The 17,566-nt window shown below is 63.3% G+C and overlaps 1 protein-coding gene across 2 annotated transcripts in view; it reads right to left on the bottom strand.

Annotated features, from left to right (window-relative positions):
* Nucleotides 1-492: 492 nt before the first annotated feature.
* The window catches only part of HIP1R (huntingtin interacting protein 1 related), a 29,139-nt gene continuing 12,065 nt past the window's right edge, over nt 493-17,566 (bottom strand). The window contains exons 2-32 of one of the 2 annotated variants that reach the window (XM_023241355.2): nt 14,779-14,842; nt 14,098-14,240; nt 13,798-13,854; nt 12,475-12,555; nt 11,997-12,073; nt 11,610-11,671; nt 9,725-9,865; nt 8,651-8,708; nt 8,478-8,553; nt 8,171-8,311; nt 8,009-8,070; nt 7,852-7,924; nt 7,574-7,757; nt 7,391-7,479; nt 7,183-7,299; nt 6,985-7,086; nt 6,516-6,710; nt 5,169-5,316; nt 4,966-5,052; nt 4,499-4,606; nt 4,223-4,359; nt 3,871-3,981; nt 3,602-3,660; nt 3,331-3,361; nt 3,184-3,246; nt 2,772-2,872; nt 2,545-2,650; nt 2,324-2,447; nt 2,187-2,248; nt 1,868-2,074; nt 493-1,659 (exon numbers count right to left, since the gene is read on the bottom strand). In XM_023241355.2, coding sequence (XP_023097123.1) covers nt 1,612-1,659; nt 1,868-2,074; nt 2,187-2,248; nt 2,324-2,447; nt 2,545-2,650; nt 2,772-2,872; nt 3,184-3,246; nt 3,331-3,361; nt 3,602-3,660; nt 3,871-3,981; nt 4,223-4,359; nt 4,499-4,606; nt 4,966-5,052; nt 5,169-5,316; nt 6,516-6,710; nt 6,985-7,086; nt 7,183-7,299; nt 7,391-7,479; nt 7,574-7,757; nt 7,852-7,924; nt 8,009-8,070; nt 8,171-8,311; nt 8,478-8,553; nt 8,651-8,708; nt 9,725-9,865; nt 11,610-11,671; nt 11,997-12,073; nt 12,475-12,555; nt 13,798-13,854; nt 14,098-14,240; nt 14,779-14,842 — 3,114 coding nt within the window. In that variant the 3' untranslated portion in view covers nt 493-1,611. Of the gene's footprint in view, nt 1,660-1,867; nt 2,075-2,186; nt 2,249-2,323; nt 2,448-2,544; nt 2,651-2,757; nt 2,873-3,183; nt 3,247-3,330; nt 3,362-3,601; nt 3,661-3,870; nt 3,982-4,222; nt 4,360-4,498; nt 4,607-4,965; nt 5,053-5,168; nt 5,317-6,515; nt 6,711-6,984; nt 7,087-7,182; nt 7,300-7,390; nt 7,480-7,573; nt 7,758-7,851; nt 7,925-8,008; nt 8,071-8,170; nt 8,312-8,477; nt 8,554-8,650; nt 8,709-9,724; nt 9,866-11,609; nt 11,672-11,996; nt 12,074-12,474; nt 12,556-13,797; nt 13,855-14,097; nt 14,241-14,778; nt 14,843-17,566 lie in introns of those variants that run through there. The other variant, XR_006587609.1, reaches the window with a different exon arrangement.

Below are 17,566 nucleotides of genomic sequence, written 5' to 3' on the forward strand. Positions count from 1 at the left end.
AGCCAGCTGTGCTCTTGGGAACCCAGAGGCCCGTCAGGCTCTCTTAATACAAGGCTGTGTGTGGCCACGCCGGTTCAGTCCAGACCAGATAGGAGTCGGCGTGCCCACCGCCAAGCCCCGGTGGGGGCCGTTCTTAACTGCAGGGACTCAGTGGTCACTCCTCCCCCTTCCCAAAGAAGCGTGGCTTCTGACAGGGCTGGGGGAGGGGGAGGGGGTGTGTGTGGACAAGAACCCAGGGGACTTGGGGTGGCAGCGGAGGCCAGGGAGGAAAGACCCAAGCCGCGACTCGCCACAGGTGTCCGTCCCACGGCCGCAAGTCACAGACTTCCCAGGAAACGAGCCAGGCGGAACCAGAAGCAGCTGTACAAGCTCCTCCGTAGTTCCAAGTGCCCTGTTACCTGCAGCAACCAGGTGGGTCCCCGCCCTGCGGTGCACGTCCCGGCCCTGGAGAAATGACAGCCCAGGCGCGGCCCCTCACGGTAGGGCAGTGACGACAGTCCAAGTGCATTTTATTGCCAGGCTGACTCTTCAACACAAGGAAAGACTAAAGGCAAAGCAGAAGAGCTGGTTCCTTGTGCTCATGTCCAGACCGTGGCTGGTACCGGAGCACCCTGCGGGCGGGGGGAGCTGCCGGTCCTTTCCTCCCAAGCACTCCCGGGGCGGGGGCCCAAGGAACACACGTTCTTGCAAAGCCTCCTCCCAGTGGGGGCAGGGCAGGCCCACGGTGGAGCGGGGCTGCGGCCAGGCTGCCGGGCACAAAGGTGCCCTTGATCTGGAGGACGGCAGGCAGGCGTCCTAGTTCCTGGCTTTTTGTGGCTGAGCTGGGGAGGCCTTCGAGAGGTCTGGCCGTCACCTCATGAGGGGAGGGAAGGAGGCAGGGGGGAGGTGGGGGCGGCAAAGGGGAACAGGCAGAACGGGGCCTCCAGGGCAGGAGCAGCCAGATCAGGGTCATGAAGGACAGGACACAGGAGGGTCACCATAGATTCCGGCGGAACAAACTCCCGGAGTGACCGCACAGCACCTGTGCCCGCCGGGCCCTCATCTCCCCAAAGGTCCTGTCCTCCACACTCCCGTCCCCGATGCCTTGGAGCGAGGCCCAAGGAGAAAGGGCAATGCTAGGCCGCTCCGGAGCAGTCTGCTTTGCTTGAGGCCACCCCAGCCCCATCGCCATGGACTCAGTGCCCGAAAGCTACAAGTAGCTACCACATCTTGCCTATGTCCCCAACAGCCAGCATGGACTGACCGTTCATCGCTAACCTCAGACCTTGAGTTCAAAAGGCAGGGAAGGTCCTACCCAAAGTCCCTCTCCTGGGGCCCTGCATCTCAGGGTGAATACAAACTCACGAAGGAAAGCTTGAACTCAGAATATTACAAATGTTCCATGTGTTTCCTGAAGACGTTGTGGCTCGGGCCTGCTAGATCCTGGCTGCGCTCACGAGTGCCTGTTGCAGATGGAGAACCAGCCCCTGATCCTTTGGGTTCAGCGAGGGCTGGGGACCTCGGGGACACCGATCCGGTCCGTGGGGTGGGGGACCACACCCCGTGGAGGCTCCGCAGCCGAGATGGGCGGCCACCCAAGGCCCAGGCCTGCCTGCTGGCCGCCTCGGGAGCCTAGTAGTTCACGAGCTGAGCCGGGTAGATGCCATCCTTCTTGTCCAGCTGCAGGAGTCAGAGTTGAGGGGCTCAGCGAACGTGGCTGGGCCCCCACACACCCTACCTCCCCTCGGCCCCCTGTAGCCTTCCCACCCCCACCATCCTCCCCGTGTTGCTGAAGCAGCATTTCTGCCCCGAGTCCCGCAGACTGGGGAGCAGAGACGGGGACGGCACCCCCGGGGCCCCTCCCTGCCCCAGTGCCGACGCTCAGCACCTGCTGGTCCTGCCGGGCTGCCACACTGGGCTTCTGGGCTAGGGGTGGCTTCCTGGAGGTCCCACCACGGGGGGCAGCACTGGGTCGGCTGGGCTCCTCCTCGCTCAGTGTCCCCACGCCGCCAGCCAGCACGTAGTGCTGCTTCCGCAGCTCCCCCAGCCGCATACGCTCCGCCTCCAGCGTCTTCTCCAGCTCCAGGACACGAACCTGCAGCCCCACGTGCCCGCTCAGCACGGCCGTGTGGCCCACCCTGCCGCCCTCCCAGAGCTGGGCCCTCGAGGAGGAGCGGGAGGCACGGAGGCCAGCCGCAGGCACCCACCTGGGTCTCCATCTCCTGCTTCTTCAGCTTGATGAGGGACAGGCCGGAGAAGTCCATGGTGTCTGTGGCCAGAACGGGACAGGGTTAGTGCCTCTGCGCCCGCCCCCACCCCGGCTGCGGCCAGGGCCCGGGCTCACCTCTTTCTTCGATCTGCTCCTGGCCTGATCTGGTGGAGGCCACCACGTTGGCGGCCATCTCATTGACGGTGCGGGAGCACTCCTGCAGGCGGCTCAGGTGCGGGCTGTGTTTGTCTGCCTTCACCTGGGGGGGGCGCGGGGGCAGGTCAGCCTCACCCCTAGCACGTGGGGCCCGTCTGCCACAGCCCAGACCTGAGAGGCCGCTGCGCGTGAAGCCTCACCTTGGAGGCCGCCACCAGCTGGGCCGTGCTGGCTGCGATCTCGTGCGAACAGACGATGAGCTCTTCGTACTTGCCCGTGTGGAGCACCACCCTGTCAGCCGACTCCCTGCGGGCAGAGCCGGGTGGGGCGTGGGTCTCCGACCCTCGGGACCCCGGGCCGCCTCCACGCTCCCTCCCCAGACCCTGAGCACCGAACACCCTGCCGCCCCCCACCTGGGGCGACATACACCAGCTGCGTGGCTCCCCAGCCCACGGCCTTGGAGGCGGAGATGAGGCCTTCGGTCCACCTGGAGTTCTTGGCATAAAATTCCTGCTGCGTGGCTGCCCCCTAGCGACAACAGGAGAGCAAGGCAGGGCGAGGGGGACCAGTCAGTGACGGTGCAGGTGGAAACGGAGCCCCACACGGGGACCCTCTGCCTTCACCTCAGCCACGAGGGTACGTCCCTGGGCCGCGGCGGGATTCAGGCGTGAACCCCGGGCGCACCGTGCGCATCACTGGGTGGGGGGAGGGTGTCGGATCACTGCACGCTTCGGGAAGCTCGTGCCTGAAGGAGCCCTGAGGTCAGCTGAAGCCCAGGGTGGAGTGATCCGGAGGGCTCTGAGCTCACCACGCCCCCTTAGGGAATCAGGCCCGCTCACCCTGCCGCCCTCCACGATTTCCTTCTGCAGGCTGGTGGACGTCGTCACCAAGAGCCGGATGGCCTGCCAATACCCAAAACACATGTCATTCTTGGGGTGGTCTTCCCAGGCACGCAGCCCACCCTGGGGTCGCAGTCAGCCACTCACCTTCATCAGGTCTGTGCACGAATTGAGGATCCTGAGGCAAGCAGGGAGGTGCAGGGGCAGGGGCAGGGGCGGGAGAGAGAGAGAAAGAGAGAGAGAGGAATCTACAGCGTGACCCTGGAGAGCCTGCCCTCCGCGTGGACCACCACGGGGCCCGACACGGCTGTTCAGCAGGCCGGGCTGCACTTGTTCCCGGTCCCTTGTGGAGAGCTAGGCAGGCAGGACAGAACACCCCGGGGTCTGGGGGGCTCGGGAGTGGTGAAGTGGGGCTCACCTCTCGTTCACCTCTAGCTTCACCCCGGAGCTGGCATGGCGGGCCTGGTTCATCATGTCCTACAGCCAGTGACAGAGGTCAGCGGGCTGAGAGGGCGGTGTGAGAGGAAGGGGGATGCGGTGCCGGACCAGCCCCCCGCCCCCCAAACGGCCACGGAGCCGTCCGCCCCGTGCACGGGAGCGCAGAGGCGGGCAGAGCCTGCACTCAGCCCAGCGCAGCCCCCGGGGCTCCTGCAGAAACCAGAGGAGCCCCCGCACCCCAGGCCTCACCTCGATCCTCCGCACGGCGTCTTCGATGGCCGCGGACGTGGCCGCCATCTCCTTGTCCACCACGGCCCCGAGCTCCTCCTGACGCACGTCCAGGCTCTTGGGCTTCAGCTCCTGGGGAAGAGGCATCTAGGAGTCAGGCAGGGCGGACTGGAGTCCCAGCAACCCCGGGGAGCCTGGGAGAGGCTGGAGCGGCGCTCTGTCCCTGCCCCGTGTCCTCCAGCTGCCAGCGCCACAAATGAGCACCGGTTCGGCCCGAAGTAAAGGCGGGCGCGGGGAAGTTGGGGCCCGGAGCCTCACCCCAGCGTCCTCACCCCTACGGACCCCCACCCGGCGCCACGGCCGCACACCTCACCTGGCCCAGCTGAAGGATGCCCCGCAGCGGGGTCCGCACCAGGCCGGGCTGGGCCTGCTGCAGGGTCTGCTGCTGCTGCAGCTGCCCCACGAGCTCCAGAGCCCGGGCCCCGCACTCCCGGCACGTGTCGATCAGGCCTGGGCGGGGAGAGGTCCGTCAGGGGCCGGCACCCGGGAGCCCCGGAAGATGCCCCCGCGCCGGGTCCGGTGTGTAGGCCCCCGCCTTCCCTGGGTCCACACGGGTCCCAGGTGGGAGTCAAGCCCGGGGCCCACTTACGGTCGGCAGGGTCGGTGGGTGCCAGGTGGGAGGTGGCACCGCCGTTGACGATGGTGTCTGCGGCCACGTGGGAGAAGTGGGTCAGGGCTGCCACCAGCACAGAGGCGTCTGTGGGGGAAGGAGAAACGGAACCCTCACGCCACTGCCACAGGGCGAGGCCGGGCAGGCTGCTCACGTCCTCTGCCCACAAGGCTAACGGGCACCAGGGCCCGGAGAAGAAGCAGGCTCGGGGGATGGGAGGTGGGGGCGGAGAAGAGGAAGGTCACGGGGAAGAAGAGCCTACACCACGTCAAGCGGCTAGACAGCAGCCAAGCCAGGAACAAAGCTAGGTCTGGGTGATCCCAGGCTCCCCGGCAGGCAGGAATGGGCTCCCGGTGGGCGTGTGCAGGGGGCACGGCTCTGGGAAGCTCCCCAGTGGCAGGAGGCAGCCATGGCCGGCGGAATGGGCACCCCGCCGCCGTGCTCACCTGACCCGGACACCAGGTACTGGGCATGGCCCTTCTCCAGGGCGCTCACGGCGTCCAGGGCTGCCTGGGCCCTGCTCACCAAGTAGTCTGTGGGCACAGGGAGAGGCGGTCAGGGGCGGAGCCTGCCTGAGGCCTCATCACATTCCACCCCTCCTCTCGGGGCGGGCTGAGCACCCCACCGGGCAGGGAAGGAAAGGCCCTACCCGGCGAGCTGGTGCAGCGCAGGTGCAGGGGGTCATCCAGCTTGGCCACGGCGTCCTGCAGGATGCGCTGGGCCTCGGTGGCAGTGGCCCGGAGCACTGCAAACTGCTCGTCCACAAGCCTACGCCGCAGTTCCTGCTCCTGAGACTCCTGGGGGTAAGGGGAGAGGCGGCTTGGACATCCCGACCGGGGGTCAGCGCCGTGGCAGCCAGGCAGGCGGTCAGCTGGGACCCTCGCTGGGGAGGGAGGTCTGAGGAGAGGCCCCGCACCGACCCCCTGCTTGGACGGCTCCATCACGAGCCCGCAGGGAGCTTGGCAATAATGACAACCGATGGGGCGCCTGGGCGGCTCAGTCAGTTGAGCGTCCAACTTTGGCTCAGGTCACGATCTCAACAGTTCGTGAATTCGAGCTCCGCGTTGGGCTCTCTGCTGTCAGCAAAGAGCCTGCTTTGGATCCTCTGTCCACCCTCCTCTGCCCCTCCCCCACCCTATCTCCAAAAAACAAAAGACAACCAAGTTAAAAAGCAGACGAAAGATCTGAACAAACGTTTCTCCCCAAATACACAAAAGGCAATGAACACACACAAAAGACATTCAACACCATAAACCCTTAGGGAAACGCGAGACAAAAAAACCACAATGAGATACCATCTCACACCTGCTAGGGTGGCTAAAACGACCACAGACAGTAACAAGTGCTGTTAAGGTTGTAGGGAAATTGGGGCAGCGGTTAAGTGTTTGTCTGACTTTGGCTCAGGTCGTGATCTCACAGTTCGTGAGTTCGAGCCCCAGAGAGCCTGCCTCAGACCCTCTGTCCTCTGTTTCTCTGCCCCTCCACCCCGGCCGGTTCGCTTTTTTCTCAAAATAAACTTAAAAAAAAAAAAAAAAAAAGGTTCCCCAGAAACGGACAACTGCATACGTTCCTGGCGGGAACAGAAAGGGCACAGCCGCTCTGGTTCACGGCGTTACCCCCAACTGCCAAAGTGAAAACACCCACCAACTGATGAACAAGTACACGCAATGCCTTCTGGCCGGGGGCCACTACTGGGCCACGACACTTGGATGAACCCGGCCAACACTGCTCGGTGAGAGAAACCAGTCCTATCGTGAGGTCCCATCCACCTGCAATGTCTGCAATAGGTCGATCCAGAGGGGAGAGGTTGCCAGGGGCTGGGGCTGTCAGAGGGGCGTGGCGATTAACTCCTTCGTGGGTGAAGAGTTTCTTTTTGGAGTAGTAAAAATATTCTGGAAGTACAGGGCGGACGCGCAACCCTTCGGTCGATCGGGAAGCAGGCCGGGTCTCGACGCAGCTGTTGCTGTGGTGGGGGAGGGGGGAGCCGGGGCGTCACCTTGTCCGCCAGCTGCCTCTGCAGCTCAGCCGTCTCCCGAGAGCCGCGCTGCTGCTCCTGGCTCAACGCCGCCTCCTTCTCCCGCACCAGGCCCTGGGCCGCCAGCAGGTCCGCCTCCTGTCGCTGCACCGCACTGCTCAGCTCGGCCTTCTCTGCGCTCAGTGCGTCCAGCCTGGAGCTCAGCTCCGAGCCGCTCTGCAAACACCCGGCACGTGAGCAGGGTGGCCTTGCCCGCACCCCGTCCCCACCCAGGTTCACGGACCACCCCCGAGAGCCACGTTCTCCTTAATCTCCCCTTAGAGAACTTCCCGCAGGCCAGGGCCCCCTTCCCGTGTCCCCTGGGTCAGAGCTGCACCCCAGGACTGAACCAAGCTACTGGCATCCGGGCATGGCCCCGCTCACGGGGAAAGAGGACCCTAACTCCTGCCCGGCCGGCTCCCGGAGGCCACCCCACATGCAGCGGCCATACCTGCTCCGTGCGGCTCAGGGCCTCCCGCGTGCGCACCAGCTCTCCCGCCTTGGCCTCCAGCTCCCTCTTGAGCTTCTCCAGCAGGTCAGTCTGCTCCTCCAGCTGGGACAGGACAGCGTGTCACGGCGGGCAGGGTGGAGGTGGGGGAAGTGACACCAGAGTCGGGACCACGGGGGCCCGCGCACGCCCGGGACGCACCTTCAGCTCGGACTCCCGTCTCTCTTGCTCCATCTGGAAGGCCAGCTGCTCCTTCACCCGCGCCACCTCCTCCTGGCTCTGCTGGGTCACCGTCAGCTGCTTGGCCGTGTCCGCGTTCTGCGCAGGTGAGGCACAGGCTCATGCTCCGCCACCGCCAGGGGGCCCCACTCGGCGTCCGCCCGTCACGCCCGCCCGTGCCTCCACCTACCTTCCTGAGCAGCTCGGCGTGTGTGCTGATGAGCTCGCTGTGCTTCTCCTTGAGCTTCTGGTAGCGCGCCTCGGTGGCGCTGGCCCTCTCTGCGGGGGGCAGGGGAGGCGGTGGTCCCCAGCTGCCCGCCCGCCCGCCCGCCCGCCGGCCGCCCCCCGCCCCGGCCCCGCGCCGCTCACGCACTCTCGGCCTCCTCGCGCAGGCCCTGGTTCCGCTCGCCTTCCCGCTGGGCGGCCTGCAGCTGGGTCAGCTCGTGGCGCAGCTGCTCGTTGTCCACCAGCGCCTTCTGCTTCTGCTTCCGCTGCTCCTCCAGCTCGGCCTCCAGCGCGTTCACCTGGCCCTTCAGCTGCGAGACGTAGCGCTGGGCCTGTGCGGCCCGAGGACGGTGGTGTGGGGACCCCGCGCGCGTGTGCGTCGGTGGGGGTGCGCCACACAGCCCGGCCCCACGACCCCGCCCTCACCTCCAGCCTGATCTTCTCCAGCTCTGCGCGGAGCGTCTCCACCTCTCTCTTCAGGGTCTCGATCTGCACGTCCCTGGGGACAGGTGGCCTTCAAGGTCAGTCCCGACCACCGCGCAGTCCCCGCCACAGGCGGCCCCCGGCCCTCACCTCGCCTCACCTGTCATCCTTCAAGGAGCCATTGGGGGGTCCGAACGTCTGCTCAAAGAGGTCGGCCACCACCTGCCACACAAGCACGGTGACCCAGGGCCACGCCCCCGGGCCCTGCAGGCCAGGGGAGGGCTCGGGCAGAAGGACACCCGACCAAAAGGGGGAACCTCACCGCTGGCTCCCCAGCTGGGGGCCCCGTGCTGATCTCAATGAGGTTCTCGGGCTCCTCGTCCTCAGGGGCCTCCTCGGGGATCACCACCACAGGCTTGATGTGCTCGGCCAGCGCTGAGGCCCGCAGGAAGTTGGGAGGTCCCTGGGGGAGGGGCAATGAGTGGGAGCTGCTCACGGCCCCGGGGGAAGACCCTCTCAGTCGTCCCCAGCGCCCAAGTGGGGCCCCAGCAGGCACCCAGGGTCCCCCACGCGCCCAGAGTAGGAACAAGGCTGCAGCCCAGGGGCAGCCTGGGGAATATGACAGGTACCTCAGGCAGCCGGGGGATCTGGATGAGCCGCTTAAAGTAGAGCATGTCAGAGGCTCTCCGGAAGAAATTTCTGAGGCTGCAGAGGCAGATGAGGGGAGGTCACAGAGGGGCCGGACCTGGACAGGAAGCCCAGCTCACCAGGCCGCAGAGCCTCCTCCCTGCCCGGGCCATACCTGTGAAACTGCTCGTGGAACCGGTCCCTGTGGCCTTGCAGGGTGTCAGCTGGGAGACCTGAGGGCAGGGATGTTGGACAGGACTTCCCCTCTGCCCCCTGCTCTGTGACTTGCAAAGACTTAACCTTCCCTCCCTCCCGTTCCCACTCTGCTCCACCACATTCTGGAAACCATCGTAGAGGGGAGACCACCTGCTGCCTGGCCAGGCCCCCCACCAACTGGGAGAGTGAGGTGAGGGGTTGTGAGGTGAGGGGAGACCCCTACAGGGGTGTGGCTCTCGACTCTGAGAAGGGGTGGGGGGGTGGGCACTCCAAAGTCAGCATCTTGACCACAGCAAGCCTGATCGGCGCATGCCTGTAGGGGGCGCTGTGAAATCGCTCCTGGACTCCAGCTTGGGCTGATAGCATTGCAACAGCTCATTCACCCCAGGCCCCTGGTTCTCAGGGTGGGGCGTGGGGACCAAGACCTCTTCAGAGGGTCGACCGGGGCCAAACCCTCTGTGAACGGGGAGCAAGTGACGTGCGCCTCTTTGGATGTGTCACGCCAGCCTGCGGGATACGAGGCGCCCCAGTGGGCTGCCCTCAGAGGGCAATCCCTCCTTCAAAACCAGGGATTTCAGAGAACTGCAAACGTGTAAAACCACACCCCTCTTCTCACTAGACCCCTGTGTTGGAGAACAGTGCTTTTCCACCACAACTGTGGTGGTTATGTTAAGGCTAGTGTACTACGTCACGTTTAACGGAGAAGTATTTTTTACGGGCGCCTGGGTGGCGCAGTCGGTTAAGCGTCCGTCTTCAGCTCAGGTCATGATCTTGCGGTTCATGGGTTTGAGCCCCACATCGGGCTCTGTGCAGACAGCGTGGACAGAGCCTGCTTGGGATTTTCTGTCTCTCCCCCTCCCCCCACCTCTCAAAAATAAACATTTTTTAAAAAATAACTTTTTTAAATGTCTTGATCTTCATTTCTGATACAGCCAATATCTGTCAACGTAAGCCACCTAAACACAGCCCTCTGTGGCTCCGGCTGAACCTCAAGGGGCCCGAGGCAGGGCGGCAGGGGGCCGGGGGGACTTACAGGCGTGCAGCTTGAACATGAGCTTGACTGTGTAATGGTAGAGGTGGCTGCAGTCCTGGATGACCTGGATGAGGGGAGCCAGGCGGCACTGGCCCGAGGACATCTGGGACACAGCGATGGCTGTGTTGAGCTGCCGGAAAACTGCAAACAGAGGTGGAGGGAGCAGCATGCGCATGGGAAGCTGGGATGTGGCCTCGGTGACAGGCTCGTGAGAACAGTGCAGAGGGTGGGCCCCACGCCCTCATCTCGGGGCATCGGCAGAGCAACCCTGGGAGGCAGCGGCCTGGGGACCTGCCTTGCTGGTTCTAGCCAGGCCAGGACAACTCTGTCCCAGGTCCTCGGACACAAACATGCTCCAAACTGCTAGGACAGGAGCCCCTGTGCTTTGGCTGCCCCAGATGGACCCGAGAGCCCTCATAAACTAGGGCAACAGCAGGGTCGGGGCAAAGAGAATACAGGTCAGCTCAGCAAGGGTTTCCAAGAGCCACCACGCAGTGCACCCGGAATGAGGGGCTGGAGGGATAGGGTGACTTCGAAGGTCCTGTACCCGTGGGCCTCGAGCTCATCCTCAGTCTTCGAGGGAAGAAGGAGGCTCAAAGCCGTGTAGCCAAGTGCCTCATCTTACAACTGTGATGAGAGCCACAAGGCAGCCAGATCGGGACCTGGTTCTGAAAGCCCCAAGTGACCCCAAAACCTCACGTGCACCCAGGGTCAATCTCCCCTGTCCCTGACAATCAAGCCTTTCGTGAGATCAGCCAAGTAGGAGGGCCAGGGACAAACACGAGGCTGCCCCCACCATAGCCGGCCTCTTATCTAGGGCACAGAGAGAAATGACAACGGGCAGACCGCACGCCAGGGTGGCCCATGCACGACACAGATGCCAGGACGAGCCCTGGGGCCCTGTCCTCACCTGGCCTAGGGTGGGACCGTTTGCAAACCTCCAAGCCCAGGAGGAGCAAGACGCAGCTAAGCATGGTCCTTCACCCTCTAAATCTTAACATTCAATTACGTGTCACATCAAGTACGTCTTCCTATAAAAACTGAAACACACATAAAATACTATTTGGGGTTTGATACGAGGCAAAACCATTTCTCCACTGAGGGGCATTCAGGATGGTTCTCCAGGGAGACGCCGGCCTGCGGACCGCTAGGCTGCCCCTTCTTTGTGCTTCATCAAGAGGTGAGTGTTCAAGGGGCGGGGAGCCCAACTGTGGGTTTTCTCTATCTTCCCTCGTGGGGGCCGCTGTGAGAAGCACGCCTCGTCCCTGCCAGTCACAGGCCGGCGGCCACGCTCCCCAGTGGGGTCTGGGCTCCTCTGGGTACAGCTCAGAGTCCAGATCCAGGAGTGCCAGGAGGCTGCCCAGACCCACCTCTCTCAAATCCCGATTTTCCCTTAAAAAGGCATTTGCTATTCGTTCTCCTACAAAGAGCACTGAGTCACCCAACAAGACATCCTGAAGCTGCCGCCCAGAACAATCCCCTCTGCGGCCCCGAGAGCGCGAGCCCTCTGAGATTTCCTGTCCAGTAGCTGCTGGGTCCCTGGGCTGTGAGGTCCATGACTCACAGGCCTTTTACAGCAGGAAACACGCAAGATGACCCAAACCAACTCTCTCCTGGGAGGGCTCTGCAGATGCCCGACGCAGGGGGAGCCGAGTCAGGAGGGGGCGCCGCTGCCTGGACACCTCTGAGGCCTGGCGCCCTGCAGGAGCAGTGGACACCTCTCCCCATGTCCTGGGGGCACCTGGAGGCCCCCTCACCCCCTCCTAGCAGGGGCACGGACACCGGGGGCAGAATAAGCTGGTGGGGCTAACTTCTCATCCGGCTCTGGGCCCTGAGGAACCACGCAGGACCCAGGGGGGCCGGGCCTCCTCCTTGCTTGGCTTACCTGATTCAGAAAGCCTCAGCTCACAGTCCATGTAATCAAACATCTCCACGGTGAGCTGGAAGCTACAAGGGGAAGGCGGAGGGCTGAGCGGAGGGGCAGGGGACTCACCGCACGAGACCCGCCCCCCAGGCGGGAAGAGGGAACACGGTTCATCCAAGAGCCTCTGTGCCGGACAGCCATCTTTCAGCCAAAGAGGCCAGATTCCAAACAAACCCCAGCCCTTGAACTTCAGGCTCATTTCCTGGGAACGGGACCCTCTGCCCCAGCCAGCCGCTGATGAGCACCTGGCCTCATGGACCCAGAGTGTGGAACGCTGAGGGAGCCACCGGGGAAACTGAGGGAGAAACGAGGTGGCGCCAGGCAGCCACACTGTCCTGAGGGACTCACATGTTGTTGACGTCGGTCCCAGCAGTTTTCTCCAACACTTCGTCCGTCACTTCCAGGCCCGCAGGAAACTGGGGGTGCTGTGGAGAGGACACCCCCACTCAGCTGAGGCCCATGCTGGCCCCGGCCCAGAACGGGTTCTAGCTTCTGAGGAAAGGAGGAGATGCTGGGGATGCCTCTATCTGCCCCGGGCACTGGCTGAGGGGGCTGCAGGTGACGGGACAGATGGGGGACAGGGAGGAGGGGACGTCCAACCAGGGCAAGAGGCTGCCTGGAGCCAAGGGCAAAGCAGACACTCCCCCCGGCATTAGAGGAAAACGTCTCGAGTTGCCCTGACTCTCAGGGCACCCTGGGCACCTCTGGTTTCCCCTCAGGTCAAGGTTGGGACACAGTAGATGCCACCACCCGGCTTCCCAGGATATCACAGAGAGAAAAGCCCAGGGTCCTCCACCCCCAGCCCCACGACGCCCGAGGAAACTACCTTGAGGTGGAAGGAGATTTTGGTCAGCAAGAGTTTGGTATAAACATTCACCAGCTGTCCGTAGCGGTCATGCAAATGTCCCTGTGGAGAAAGGAGCGCTGGGATGAGGGTCTCCCGCCCCAGGAACATGCCCACAAATCCTACAGGACCTGTTCACGCTTTGGGGCCAACGAGACAGCAGAGGTGGGAAGGTGCAGGACGCCAGCTGAGCGTCCCTCCCCCACGGCCACACGGACAGACGTTCACGCGCAAATACCGCTCAGCCCTCCAGAGGCCGCCAACGCATCCCTCCTAAGGGCCTCCGCCAGCCCTACGCTTTGTCTACGGCTCTTTGTTGTTGTTGTTGTTTTTTTAATTTTACTCCTAGTCCTCCTTGCCAAAGAAACTCTTGCGAGAAGAAGGCTCTTTGTCCAGGGCAACAGGCCAGCTCAGAGTTGGGACGCTTCATTAAAATGCTGGTGGCAGCCGAGGAGGCACATTCTGCCGGGTCCGTGTACACATCCTCCCAGCTGCCTCCCCGGTCACCTCCAAACACCGTGGCCCCTGCGAGCACGCCAACTGGGCCTGTGTCCGCAAACACCACCACGGGCACTATTTTCTTGACTTCAAGGGACATCTGTGAGACACAGCAGCTCGTGTCTACGCCAGCAGGGCCTCCCTCTACAGCCCAGCTCCGAGGCCTGCCCTGACCCCGGCCTACCCCATGAGGTCCCAGCAGTACTCCCAGGTGACAAATAAGGCCAGAGGTCCTGTCCCCACCCCCATATTCCCTGAGGTCTTAGAGTAGATCTAGAATACAAGCTTTTGGGGCTTCCAAACTTTATTATGGATAAGAATCTTCTGGAAGTTTTTTGAACCCAGTTTCCAATCCTGAGATTCTAAAGCAGCCCCAGTCGGGGCGGGGGGGGGGGGGGGGGGTGGTGGCGGGCAAGGAGTCCGTACCCCTCACATTGGCTGTAACTGCCAGTCAGACACTCAGACTGAGGTGTCGCCACATTCCCCAGCTCACAGGGACCACAGGGCTGCTGAGTTTCTGGAGCTAGGGGGCCCGTTAGTTATGCGTTTGGAGCTTCCCAGACAAGACCTTAAAAGCAAGGCTGAGGTTTCATTTACTGACGTCCGTCTGCCCCCAATGTCTCCCCAGATAACATTGTGACTTCTACTCTGAGGGAAAGGAGGGAAAAGACACCCATCTGCAGGGAGCTCCCATTCACTCGGCCCCACGAGCTGGGGGTCAGGACGCCAAGCGGGACCGTGGCTGGGCTTTCTGGACGATTCCCTCCGCAAGGTGCTAAGGCCGCCATGCTTGCTCCCTGCACTTACCCACAGATCTCCAATCTCCCGAATGTTGCTCCGATGGCGTTGGCAGTCATGTAGCACCTGCAGTGGCAGCGGTGGGGGGGGGGGGGGGGGGGGGTGGAGGGGAGGTATGAAGAACCCGGACTCACGCGAGCGGGGTCCCAGCGTATGCACCGCCCATGCTGGCTGGCACGCCGAGGGCAGAGAGGGGTGGGGACAGGGACACTGCTCTGCCTCCCTGGGGTGCTGGCCTGCTCAGGCAGCAGCAGGCGGAGGGCCCGAGAGCCCCGCCCCTGTCAGCACCAGTGGAGAGTGGCGACTCACATTCGGGTGCCCGTCTCGGAGGACCTTGTGGAGCACGTGGCAGAACTTCCAGCTGAGGATAGAGCTGCTGGGAAGGGGCAGACCAATGGCGTAGGACCAGAAGGTGAAGGCCCCCTTCTCATGGTGAGTGCCCAGAATGATGCCTACCAGGGTCAAGGCCAAGTGCAAGAGGCAGAGACTCAAGTGTAGGGAAGGCTGGGGTGCTCAGCGAGTGCAGCTGAGTGACGCAGGGAGAAGGCTGGCCCCTCACCCACAGCCACCCAGCACCTTCTCCCGACACCCCTCTCCCACCACGTCTGCAGGAGTTCGCCGAAAGCGATGGTTTTCTGCCAAGGTCAGTCCTCACAGATTTAACCGGGACCGACAGCCCAAGACTATAGATGGTGTTGCCCAGATGGGACTGAGAATGTAAAAGCAGCAGAGCAAGGCAGGAGACCCGGCTGGCCCGGGGCCACACGAGCATGCGCCTCCTCGGGCCTCTGTCTTGTCGAGGGCACGCTTGACAAAGCTCTGGTGGCCAGCCACCTGCACTGTTCCCCGCCCCCCAATTCACTTCCCACCAAGTCCCCAGTCAGAGATGACGCAGGGCAGGCCCACACCCTCCTCTCACTCTCCCTGCCTCCCCCCAGAGACCAAGAGGGACAGCGGCCGGCCTGCCCGAAGCAGGGAAGGGAAGGATACGCCGGGCATGCTTCTCCTTCACGGGGGCCTCCTGGGTGTTGATGGCTTTGCTGATGCTGATGGCCTGGGAGGGAACAGAGGAGGCAGAGTTCAGAAACTCACCAGGCAGACTTCTCCAGAGACACAGGATGGATTCTTCCCGTCAGCCAAAGGAAGGTGGAGAGAGATCTGAAGACTTTTCTTTTACTTGACTCATACAGCTCAAAATGAGTTAATACCCGATGCCGAAAAGCCCCTGGGAGCCTTCTAGGGGCTAGGATATAAGGACAGAGGCTGGCTGGTAGCTGCAGGACCCCACCTCTGGGCAGACACCTGTGTGTGCTTAGCTCACCCCAGAAGGGGAGGCCCCCTGGGCCCCAGCGGGAGCAGCCACTTGCAACAACGTGGCATCCTCCGCCCTATCCCTCCTGAGCCCTCGTGAAGACACGTGTGTCACCCCCCACCCACATTACTGTGGGGGCAAGGCCACACGGCCACTACACGGAAACACGGGACAAACCCAGGTCCTGTGGCCCGTCTGCCACGCGGGCCGCCTCCCTCCTGGATGGGGACAAGTCCTGACTCGGTGCCTACCCTCACTGAAGCAGATGGTGACCGTGGCCCCTACTGGGGGCGGTGGGAAGTGGGGGGATCCGCTCAGCATACCTGCTGCTGCCACTCGGGCACTGAGCAAGCAGCCATGTCACTTGTGGGCAGAGGTCCTCACCCATGTCCACCTGCTGGGGTCCTGTCTCCTCCCCCTTAGGTCAGAGCCTCCACAGCCCGAGGCCTCCTGGATGGGACTGCTCCCTCAGCAAAGGGCCCCAGCACTTAACGCCGGTCCCAGCTTTCCTCGAGGGGATGTTTTATTCCTCTACCTGCAGGCAGGTTCTACAGGCCTCTGTCCAGCTGCCCAGCACTGAGCTGGGGACAACAATGTTTGTGGCCGGAGAAGAGCCGCCTGTGTCCCCTGGTGGGAGCGACAGGCAGGTGCCCGGCAAACCTACAGACGCGATCCTTCCGTCCACCACTGGTCCTTCCCCAGGGCTCACGGCAGCCTGCCCCCCAGGCCATGCAGGATCTGCAATGGCTGAGCAAGGGTTGGGGCTGCCATGTGCCCTCACCCTGCAGCCCGGGACCCATGCTGGCAGGTCAAGGCCTTGTCAATAGGACACGTTTGTGTGGTGGCCTGACTCAGACAGGAGTGGGGAGGGGACGGGGCAGAGGGAGCCCCACAGGGCAGCCCCGACACTTGCTTTCCTCTTAGCCTAGAGGCCGCCACGCCATCCACCTCCAGCATCCTCACAGCATAACTGCCCAGCCTGGCCAGGAGGCGGTTCACCCCTGCACACGTCCACCACGAACCGACTTTGGGCCTACTTGGCAAGGCTGTGAGATTTCCTCTGTCGGTAAGAAAAGCAACCCCACAGGAGCAGAGGCAGGCCTCTCCCATCAGGCACGCAGCTCCTGAAACCGGCCCAGCCCCCGCCCCCCCCCCCCCCCCCCCCTCCGAGCCCACTGTGACCCCACTGTGACCCCACTCACGGGACGCAGGAGTGCCGACCCCACACCAGGCCCCTCAGGGGCCACTCTCCTGGTGTCCCATCCCTGGGTCCCAACGGAAACCCAGACAGGCTCTGGCTTCTCTTATTCCCAAAGCTGCGGCGAGCCAGACCTGGAAGGCTCCCTTGGCCATCTGTGTGCCCAACCTCCGCCAGCACAGCCTCCCTGAGGCCTCAGGGCCTGGCTTTGTTCAACAAGCATCACTGAGCAGCCGCCGGGAGAGAAGTCGAGCCCGGCCCCACATAACCACCACACCCCACCCAGGCAGAACTCTGTCCACCACAGTGGTGGCGACACTGATGATCACCAACTGCCGTCTCCTGGGTGATTACACTGTTCGGGGAACAGGCGACACCTCCAGCAACAGCCTTAGGAAGTGGGCATGAGCCCATCTTCCTGATGAGAAAACGGAAGTATAGAGAGGTTAGGTGTCCTCTCTGTACAGCTACTAAGGACAAAGCCAGGTCCGGCTGCCTGTTGTGTCCTTAGCGACTCTGCCATACAGCGTCCCAGGCTCCTCCCTCCCATACGGGCACAGAGCTGGGAAGGGGCAGGCAGGGGTGGCCGTGCACAGGGCAAGGGCGTGGGGCCACACCTCCCCCAGCAGCACGCAGCTGCCAGCTCATAAGCCGGGAGTGTCCGGTCTCTGGGGGTGTGTAACTCCATCCCCCAGCTGCCCTGACACCTGAGCTGGCTCTTCTGACGACTGCCACCTGGTCTAGCCTGATCCGGAAGATTCGGGGCAAAAGCAGAGCCGAAGCGACACATGCTGAACAGGCCCAGGAGGAGGCTGTGGATGCAGAGACGCAACCCCAAGTCAGAGCAAGCTGAAGGGGCGCCCACAGTAACTGCTCTCCCTCCTGAAGGCCAGTGCTTTCTCCTCCTGGGGTCTGCAGCTGGAGAGCAGAGGCAGAGACGCGCCCTAAAGGGACAGGCTGGCTAGGGCCCAGCAAGGGAGGGGAGTGGTGGGGCGGGCAGCCCTTTCCTCCGAGCAGGGAGGAGGCAGGGAGGAAGCCGTACGCAGCAGGAGCCAGCAGTGCATGGCTGAGCCAAGGTGGGGCGCCAGGGTGAGGCAGTCCCGCCTCCCAGTCGTCCCCCGGGTCACTCGACACAGCCTGTACTTCACCGATGGTCCAAATGTATACTGAGCACCCGCTCACTGCTGGGCACTGGACCCCTCGAAAGACCACCCCCACCACCACCCCTTTTGGGTCTCTGCTCACCAGTCCCATTCCTGCTGCCACCC

Source organism: Felis catus, chromosome D3, assembly GCF_018350175.1.
Source record: "Felis catus isolate Fca126 chromosome D3, F.catus_Fca126_mat1.0, whole genome shotgun sequence".
NCBI lineage: Eukaryota > Metazoa > Chordata > Mammalia > Carnivora > Felidae > Felis > Felis catus.